Below are 10,385 nucleotides of genomic sequence, written 5' to 3' on the forward strand. Positions count from 1 at the left end.
GTCCACTAACTTGCTTTGTGTTCTTGAGCAGCTTCATTGCTGTTCTGGATTTTAGTCACCTCATCTGCAAAATGAAGGGATTAGATCAGGTTATCTTGAAGGTCATCCTTCACTCTTGAAAATCTGTGGTCTCACACTTTCAGGGAAACCATTGCAGGAGAGACCACTCAATTTATAGTCCCAGATACAGAGCCAGGGTTGGAATTTCTTTACCCTGTGCCTTCTCTTCCCTTCCAGAACACCACACCTTTTCCTTCCGGTGTTGGTGGCACCTGCAGACCAGGCAGGTGGGAAAGCTTCCTAGTCCCTTGTCCCTCATCTTGACTTGGGCCTAGGATGGCATTCAAGACAGAAGCCCAGGGATGGCCAGGCAGGCTCTGCTGTGCCTACTCCTTTCCTGATGTCATAACTGGGTAACTATGACAACCTTTTTATGGGACACCTAAGCACTTCACAGAGGAGCCTGGGTGTCTCATTTCTGAAGTGAGATTAGGAAGAGAAGATGAACAATTCCTTGGATTACCTGGCCTACCCTGTAATCGTCTCTAATCACAGGCAAAGCACAACCTTCAGGAGGAAACTGGACTTTGGCCACTACATATTTCACAAGAATAGAATACAAATAGGTACGTGGGCAGTTTGGACTGGTTATTGCTATTAGAGATTCGGGAAGGATCCGCCATAGAGATACTGACAGTAAACCAGCCCAATCTACGGATTTCCAATGATATAACCTTATCTGCTGAGTTTGGTTAAGCGGGCATTAGCATCAGTGACGAACTTTATCTCCCACCAGGGAATTCGTTTGATGGAAACACCCATTGAAACCTTTAAAGCCGAAGTAACCCAGAGAGAGAATAGGACTTCGGCACCCAATAGACAGCCTAGTAATATAGGGAAGGGGGTGGGAGGGGAGCACTTCCCTTGGATTAGGACATTTATCTCTGTAAATTTTACTTTTTCTAGCCCTCATCATTCTTTTCTGCTCAAAACTCTTCAAAGATGTTAGTCTGAGAAATTAAACCTAACTAAAATCCCTCAGAATTCAAAATTGTAATGGTTATTTCTTGGCATCCTTATCTAGTACGTTAGCAGGTTTTCTGTGGCTGCCGTGAGGACTCCCGTGATATATAAGTGGCTCTTTTGTCCCTCTTCTCTAGTGAAGCCTACTGTGGACACCAAACCTCCAGTGGCACATACACATCACATTTTAAAATTGAGCAAACTACAGGTATTTGTTCTTGCCATCTGCAGATCCATGTTACTAATTTTTCTCTATGTCCTGGAGTCCCTGGGTGGTGCAAAGGGTTAATGTGCTCTGCTGCTAACTGAAAGGTTGGCAGTTCGGGTCCATCCAGAGGCACCTAGGAAGAAAGACCTGGTGATATATCACAAAAAAATCAGCCATCGAAAATCCTATGGAGCACATTTCTACTCTGACACACATGGGGTCACCATGAGTCAGAGTTGACTGGACAGTAACCAAACAGTATGGTTAGCTGGTTGTTATCTCTGTCCTGAAGAGTCCAATCTCCCAAAGCCTTTTAAATACCCACCTAACCCAAAGATTTGTGAATAAACCTCCTGCCCCTCCACAGCACCCATAGGTTCCTAATCTCTATACCCAGTCTCTGCGGTGGCCACTCGATTTGCCCCTTTCCAGAGAAGGGTGACACTAAGTCGTTGTGGGTTGGAGCAGTGTAATGATGTCACTATGGTGGGGTGGGGTTTCTTACCAGGGCGAACAAAAGAGAATCGACAAGATTGAATACGAAAACAAGCAACTGTGTCAGAAAATCGCAAATGCCCACCGCGGCCCCGCCAGGGTGGACTGTTGGAACGAATACTTTTCCAAGAGGTAGTGTTTTTCCTCTTCACTTCATGTCTGAAAAGTTTCAGTGCCTTGTTGCACTTTAGTGCTAGGATCCCCCAAGAGAGAGAAATGCATAAGGGAAGTTATCTTGAGGGAACACCAGACAGACCATATTAGGGAGAATGAAAACTACAAGCAATGGGGCCGTTTCTCTAGCTCTAAAGAGCTATTTCATCTCAGCTAAGAGACACACCTAGAGTTTGTCGTAAGAATGCGCTGAATACTTTTGTAAAATGATGACATAGTTGTGACTATGACACAGCATTCTTAAAATCAGTTTCACAAATCTTTGCTGACCACCTACTATGTGCTAGGCAACTGGAATACACAGAAAAGTTGAGAGATGTATTTCCTAACTTCAAAGAACTCCTGGCCTGCTGGGGGAGACATTTATGTAAATAATGACAACACAGTGTGATTAGGGCTAAAAAATTTATCAAGGGCAAAAATTCATGGGGTGTGTATGGGTGTGTGTGAGAGCATCCAGGTGCCTTGTCTATATATTTTTTTTTAATAATTTTTATTGTGCTTTAAGTGAAAGTTTACAAATCAAGTCAGTCTCTCACATAAAAATTTATATACACCTTTCTACATATTCCCAATTACTCTCCGTCCCCCCTCCCCTGCCATGAGACAGCCCGCTCCCTCCTTCCACTCTCTCTTTTCGTGACATTTTTGCCAGCTTCTAAGCCCCTCTACCCTCCTATCTCCCCTCCAGGCAGGAGATGCCAACATAGTCTCAAGTGACCACCTAAACCAAGTAGCTCACTCCTCATCTGCATCTCTCTCCAACCCATTGTCCAGTCCAATCCATGTCTGATGAGTTGGCTTCGGGGATGGTTCCTGTCCTGGGCCAACAGAAGGCCTGGGGGCCATGATCACTGGGGTCCTTCTAGTCTCAGTCAGACCATTAAGTCTGGCCTCTTTATGAGAATTTGGGGTCTACATCCCACTGTTCTCCTGCTCCCTCAGGGGTTCTCTGTTGTGTTCCCTGTCAGGGCAGTCATTGGTTGTGGCCAGGCACCATCTAGTTCTTCAGGATGATGTAGTCTCTGGTTCACGTAGCCCCTTCTGTCTTTTGGGTTCGTTATTATCTTGTGTTCTTGGTGTTCTTCATTCTCCTTGATCCAGGTGGGTTGAGACTCATCAATGAATCTTAGATGGCCACTTGCCAGCATTTAAGACCCCAGACGCCACTCTTCAAAGTGGGATGCAGAATGTTTTCTTAATAGATTTTATTATGCCAATTGACTTAGATGTCACCTGAAACCATGGTTCCCAAACACCTGCCCCTGCTCCGCTGACCTTCAAAGCATTCATTTTATTCAGGAAACTGCTTTGGTTTAGTCCGGTTGTGCTGACCTCCACTGTGTTGAGCATTATCCTTCCCTTCACCTAAAGTAGTTCTTGTCTACTATCTATTTACTAAATACCCATCACCCACCCTCCCTTCCTCCTCCGTCTCGTAACCACAAAAGAGTATGTTCTTCTCAGTTTAAACTATTTCTCAAGATCTTATAATAGTGGTCTTATATAATATTTGCCCTTTTGCAACTGACTAATTTCACTCAGCATAATGCCTTCCAGGTTTCTCCATGTTATGAAATGTTTCACAGATTCATCACTGCTCTTTATCCATGCGTAGTATTCCATTGTGTGAGTGTACCATAATTTATTTGTCCATTCATCCATTGATGGGCACCTTGGTTGGTTCCATCTTTTTGCTATTGTAAACAGTGCTGCAATAAACATGGGTGTGCATATATCTGTTTGTGTAAAGGCTCTTATTTCTCTAGGATATATTCCAAGGAGTGGGATTGCTGGGTCGTATGGTAGTTCTATTTCTAGCTTTTTAAGGAGGCGCCAAATCGATTTCCAAAGTGGTTGTACCATTTGACATTCCCGCCAGCAGCGTATAAGTGTTCCAACCTCTTCACAGCCTCTCCAACATTTATTATTTTGTATTTTTTGGATTAGTGCCAGCCTTGTTGGAGTGAGATGGAATCTCACTGTAGTTTTGATTTGCATTTCTCTAATGCTGCCTGAATGTCTTTAGTGAAGTGTCTGTTCATATTCTTTACCCATTTTTTAATTGGGTTGTTTGTCTTTTTGTGGTTGAGTCTTACCAGAGTCATGTAGATTTTAGAGATTAGGTGCTGGTCGGAGATGTTGTAACTGAAAATTTTTTCCCAGTCTGTAGGTGGTCTTTTTACTCTTTTGGTGAAGTCTCTAAAAAAAAAAAAAGGTGTTTGATTTTTAGGAGCTCCCAGTTATCTGGTTTCTCTTCTGCATTTTTGGTAATGTTTTGTATTCTGTTTATGCCATGTATCAGGGCTCCTAACGTTGTCCCTATTTTTTCTTCCATGATCTTTATCGTTTTAGATTTTATGTTTAGGTCTTTGATCCATTTGGAGTTAGTTTTTGCACATGGTGTGAGGTATGGGTCCTGTTTCATTTTTTTGCAGATGAATATCCAGCTATGCCAACATCATTTGTTAAAAAGGCTGTCTTTTCCCCAATTAACTGATACCAAGCCTTTGTCAAATATCAGCTGCCCATATGTGGATGGATTTATATCTGGATTCTCAATTTTGTTCCATTGGTCTATGTGTCTGTTGTTGTACCAGTACCATTGCCTATATCCTTGACTACCTGAAATGGAGTTGAAAGCTGAGGAGAGTGAGGTGACTCGAAATTTGTTTCAAGCCATTTGTGATGGAGACCTCCCCTCATCACATAAACCAGAGATTCTTAGTCCTGGGTTCACATTATAAACCTGGGACCGTTTACACAGTACCAATGCCCAGGCCCCACCCTAGACCCATCAAGTAGAATCTGCCAGTAGTGGACAGCCGGGTTGAGAACCATTGATATAAGCCTGCAAATGCTTTAGCCCATTTTCCAGAGTGTAGCCTGGTTCAACTGCCATTTATAATCAAGTTTGCTCGGTCTCAGGGTTCAAGGGTAGAGTGTACTCCCCACCCTGAGGCAGCCTCCATTTAAGGTGTCATGACTTCCTTTCCTCCCCAACTCCCATCCTAGAAGATCTTTTTTCTTCTTTACTAATCTCAGGGTTTTGTGTTTTTCAGCTTAAACCGAGAAACAAGGAACCGGGAGCTAGTGAGAATCACTGTGGAAAACCAGGGCATTCTGAAGAGGCTTGGCGATCGTAAACCCCACTATGACCGCAGGACATCCGAGATAGACTGGCAGGCATGTGGGCGCCCTTGTTATTACTACACACACAAGGTTCCTGTGTTCAGAGTAAAGAGAGTCTAAGGAGGGACCCCTGGGCAGCGGAGGGCCAGATCATGTGAAATGCAACAATCGTTCAAAGAAAAACTGCCCAAAGCAAGCAGAGCTAACAACACAAGCCAGCAGCTAAAGAAATCTCCTTGGTAGCAAAGCTATTATGTGTCAGTTTCAGAAACTAGTTTATAGCATTATCTCTCATCCCTTCACTCCTTCAGAAAGGCTGAATGTATAAGCAAAGAGGAGGGTGGGTATAGGATTCAACGTGTGGTGGATTTGCTTCACTTAGAAATGACCCTTCCTGGCAGGAGGGAACAGGAAAGCTGGTAATAGGGAACCCAGGGTTAAGAAGGGAGAGTGCTGTTGTGTCATGGGATTGTTCACTAATGTCATGCAACAATGTGTGTACTGTTTGATGAGAAACTAATTTGCTCCATAAACCTTTGTCTAAAGTTCAATAAAAAGATATTAAAAAAAAAGAAAAGAAATGACTCAAAGATATTTAAAAAAAAGAAATGACTCCTCAAAAAAAAAAAAGAAACAAAGCTATGTCCAGTGTTTTAAAATACCTCCAGTCTCTGGCTTTGGGCTGTAAACCTTTTCTTAGTCATCCTTAGGATTTAAAACTTCAGCTTTAGCACCAGCACTCTAGCACTGACATAACTCTACCTTTTTTTTTTTTTCCTTTAAGAATTCAAGGCGCTATATCAGAAATACAACAAGGTACCTTCTCTCCCAAGATGAATAGGTACGTCTTAACACGGCTGCTCTTGACTACAGAACACAGTAATCCTAGTTGACACCAAAGCCTTAACATCCGTATCGATGGAGAACTAGGAGCCCAGTTAAGGAGATGACTTCAGCTCTTCTCATGTCATGCTGACTGGCCATTCAGCAGGGTACTGAGAACTGTGTTTCCTCTCTCCATACAGCTAAGGAATGACATTGTCTTTTTTCCCCTCTAAATTTATTTTGTTGTTGAGAATATACCCAGCGAAACACATACCAATTCAACAGTTTCTACATGTGCATGGTCTTTTGTCATCAGCTTGGAGATTTTCTCATCCCATTTAGTTTGTCATTAGCTTTGAGAAGTGATCTGTTCCAATCAGACAGAAACAGGAAGAGGCTTTGATGCTTGTTGTCCACATTTCCTCTTGGCTTTCATGCTGTGCCAAAGTTGTATATGGGTTTCTGTCACTCTTCAAAAATATGGCCAGCTTGGCATTTTGTATTAGGAATGACTAGGTGTTTTTGTTTTGTTTGAGGAGTGGGGATAAATGGACAACCCGGCTTTGCAAAGAACAGTTCTGTGTAATTAATGCTTCTCCCCATCTCTCTCCCACTAAATACAAGGTTCATCACCATGGAAAAAAATACAAGAAGGCCCTAGGATTTCTTAGCTGCTTAGAATCTCAAGACACTCCCGAGTGGCTGAATGCTCAATCTTAGGATGCTGCAATAAAGCTTGGAACATAAAATGAGTAAGTTACATTTAAGGTACCCAAAGGTTTTAAATCCTCACCCCAACCTGGAGACAAAATGAGGCAGGAAGAAGGAAAGATGCAAGGAGCATTTTTATTTGGGGCTTTGCAAAGAACTTTTAATACTGGCAAGTGATAGCGAGCAAGCAAGCGAGTCAGGGAGAGAGAGAGAGGGAGCACAAGAGGGAGAGCAAGAGAATGAGAACTCTTTAAACCCTTTTAAACAGACACCATCACCACCACCATCCTGAGGGGAAGAAAAAAGGGTGGGGGTGAGATGATCCAGCCACACGTTCAACTGTCAAAAAGGGTATACAAACACATGACAAAATTAAGATTCAGACGACACAGGGAACAAATGCCATTTGTTCCTTTGTCAACACACAAAATTGGAAAAGAAGGCTTTGTTGAAATTTCCATGTACTCTATTCATTTATGGGGCAGCAACAGTAAAACTGTCAAAAATATCTAAAAACTCATGGTGAGACATTGTTGCATGATTGGTCCTGCTGGCTTTGAGTCTTTTTTTTTTTTTTTTTAAATAATTATGGATTCACAGGAAGTGAAAAGGAATGTACAGGAAGGTCTCATACACCCTTCACCCAGCCTCCCCCAATAATAGCATCTTACATAACTATCATACAATATCAACCCAGGAAATTGACATTGGTACAATCCATAGAGCATATTTGGATTCCACCAGTTTTATATGCACTCATTTGTATATGTGTGTGTATAAAAAAAAAAAAAAAATTTTTAGCTCTTTGTAATTTTATCACATGTGTAGCTTCATGTAATCACCACCATATTCAAGATACTTAACTGTACCATCATCAAAAGACTCCCTCATGCCACCCCTATTAGCCACAGCCACTCTTCCCCCCACCCCCATTCCTAACCCCTGACAATCACTAATTATGTTATTTTGCAAGTGGAATCATGCAGTATGTATCCATTTGAGATTGGCTTTTTGTCATTCAGTATAGTTTCCTTGCAGCTCATCCAAGTTGTGGCAGGTACCAATGGTTCATTCCTTTTTATTGCTGGTATGAATGTGGCCAGTTTGTGTAACCATTCACTCACTGAAGGACATTTGGGTAGTTTCTAGTTTTTTGGCTATTACAAATAAAGCTATGCACTTTGGTGCACAAGTTTCTGCATGAAAATAAGTTTTCATTTCTCTGGGATAAACACCCGAGGGTGCAAATCCTGGGTCCATCATAAGTCCTTTTTTTTTTTTTAAGTTTTAAAAGGAACTGCAAAATTATTTCAAAAGTGGCTGCAGTATTTTACATTCCCACCAGCCATGTCTGAGTGATCCAGTTTCTCCACAGCCTTGCCAGCATTTGATGTTATCACTTTTTGGTTCTGTGTATAGTGATATCTCCTGTGGTTTTAATTTCTCCAGTGGCTAATGACGTTGAACATCTTTCATGTGCTTGTTTGCCAGGTGTGTATCCCCTTTGGTGAAATGTCTGTGGACATCTCTTGCCCATTGTATAATTGAATTGTTTGGGTCTTTTTTTTTTTTTTCTTAATATTGAATTTTGAGACTTCTTTATATATTCTGGATACAAGTCCTTTGTCAGCTATGTGCTTTGCAAATATTTTCTCCCAGGCTGTAATGTCTTTTCATCCTCTTTAACAGGGTCTTTCATAGGCAAAACCTTTTCATTTTGATGAAGTCCAATTTATTAATGATGGAACTGTTCTGTGTCTTGACTGTATCAAGGTGAATATCTTTGTGATATTATACTATACTTTTGCAAGATGTAACTGTGAGGGGAAACTGGGTAAGGAGTACATGGGATCTATCTGTATTATATCTTACAACTGCATGTGAGTCTATAAAAAAAAAAAAAACACTGCCGTCGAGTCGATTCCGACTCATAGCGACCCTATAGGACAGGGTAAAACTGCCCCGTAGAGTTTCCAAGGAGCGCCTGGCGGATTTGAACTGCTGACCTTTTGGTTAGTAGCCGTAGCACTTAACCACTATGCCACCAGGGTTTCCTGTGAGTCTATAATTATCTCAAAATAAAAAGTTTAATTTAAAGAAAAAAAAAGGCAGCATGTCCAAATATAAATTAACTGGCTCCAGGTAATCTCAGAGGAACTACCATTCTTTTAGACAACCAGGCTAGAAACCTGAGGATCACCCTTTACTTTACACCCTTTCTCTCATCCTTCCCCCTCCCCGTTGTTATGTACCATCGAGTCCATTCTGACTCATCGATTTCCGACTCATCACGACCCTTAAGACAGAGTAGAACTGCCCATAGGGTTTCCTAGGCTGTAATCTTTACACTAGCAGATCACCAGGTCTTTTCTCAGGCGGAGCCACTTTCGGTTAGCAGCCAAGTGCTTAATTAACAGTTGTGCCACCAGCTAACTCCTTTTCCCCCACCCTAAAAAAAAAAAAAAACTACATATCTTAAATACTTAAGTCCTACTTTCCAGTCTCTGTGTGCGCTACCATCAATATTTCAGGTCCTTGTGATTTATGGCTGGTGTTATTGATGCAAAAATATGCCCATATCACTTTTTAGCTTAACATCTTCAGTGACTTACCATTCCTTACAGAATGAGCCATAGCTTTAAATATGACATACAAGGCCCTTCATGATCCCCCCCACCCCACCTCTGCCACCTCTATCAATATGAACTCTTAGTTTCAAGCAACAGAAACCGAATCCGTAGTGAAATAATTTATTAAAAGAATATGAATTCGTTCTCAATACTTCCTAGAGAACTGCAGAGCCAAGCTTCACACTGCACATCCAGGAGCAGCACCCACAATCTTGGAGTAGGACTGGCCTAGAAGTGCTGTGGGCCATAGTGCTGCCACTGTTTCAGCTAGATCTAGGATCTTGTTAAACTGCTCCTGCTGCCTTTGAAGAGTCTTCATTGTCCCTGCAATTCTGTGTCACCAGTCCCTAGTTCCAAACCAGTGAAGGTGTGCCTGATTGGTAGAATGAGTCTTGGAATTGCATTTACACACATTCAACCCATATATATTTGTAAATAGGTGCATTTTTTTTTTTTTGACACTTTTCTGTGTCGGGGATCCTATCCTTCCTACCCCACAGATCTAGTAGCATACAAACAGCTGTACACATGGCTTGTTTGGGGGATGGGGAAGCTACCTTGACAGGAAATAAGGCAGGCATCGCTTTCTCACGCCTTGCTTCATAATATATGACAAGAGAATTACTACCATTTCATCTGTCAATTATGGAGAAATATTAAACAGCAGAAAATGTCTGTTGAGTAGTATGAAACACAAAATTGCGTGAAGTCACGTCATGTGCTGCTCAACCACTGTATGCCAACACTAGAGGAAAAACCACCCAGGTGGGACTTCCTAAGTGGTAGTTAGGATCTCCACCACGGTGGCTTGCTAGGGGATTTTCAAAGGTGATTTTGACTGTATGTGTTTTCTGCCTTCTGAGCTGACTTTGGATCCTGGCTGTCCTGTATAACATGCAACTTTGTATGTGCCATTCACACTTCAAGGGGAGGCCCCCCGCCTTGACCTGGCTCTCTGCTGAACAACTCAAGACTAATTTCACTTGATAAGAATCCAGTCTCTGTAGGTACAAAGAAATCCCCACGCTTTTACTAGAAAGCTCTGTAGAATGTGATCCTATTAGGTGGACCGACCAGGTTAGGGAGCTACAGAGTTGTGAAGGTGTCCTTGTGTACTTTCTAAATGAGCAGCAAAACTTCTTTATGATGCTTCCCCTTTAACCTGGCCTCCCCTTCTTCTCATAGGT

At 42.0% G+C, this 10,385-nt stretch overlaps 1 protein-coding gene across 1 annotated transcript; it reads left to right on the top strand.

Annotated features, from left to right (window-relative positions):
* Nucleotides 1–502: 502 nt before the first annotated feature.
* On the top strand, nucleotides 503–6,556 carry CFAP97D1 (CFAP97 domain containing 1). Its single transcript, XM_049860617.1, has 6 exons — nucleotides 503–626; nucleotides 1,161–1,231; nucleotides 1,740–1,858; nucleotides 4,963–5,086; nucleotides 5,817–5,873; nucleotides 6,482–6,556. Exons 1-5 carry the CDS (start codon nucleotides 503–505, stop codon nucleotides 5,871–5,873), a joined length of 495 nt encoding a protein of 164 aa, XP_049716574.1. The 3' UTR covers nucleotides 6,482–6,556.
* Nucleotides 6,557–10,385: the final 3,829 nt, after the last annotated feature.

Source organism: Elephas maximus, chromosome 19 (genome assembly GCF_024166365.1).
Source record: "Elephas maximus indicus isolate mEleMax1 chromosome 19, mEleMax1 primary haplotype, whole genome shotgun sequence".
Taxonomy (NCBI): domain Eukaryota; kingdom Metazoa; phylum Chordata; class Mammalia; order Proboscidea; family Elephantidae; genus Elephas; species Elephas maximus.

Bases quoted from the DNA above. Each gene is read 5' to 3' on its own strand.
- CFAP97D1 (XM_049860617.1), top strand. From the start codon at position 503: ATGAACAATTCCTTGGATTACCTGGCCTACCCTGTAATCGTCTCTAAT. The intron at 627-1,160 runs GTACGTGGGCAG...CCTCTTCTCTAG, and splicing joins CAAGAATAGAATACAAATAG to TGAAGCCTACTGTGGACACC. The intron at 1,232-1,739 runs GTATTTGTTCTT...GTTTCTTACCAG, and splicing joins TAAAATTGAGCAAACTACAG to GGCGAACAAAAGAGAATCGA.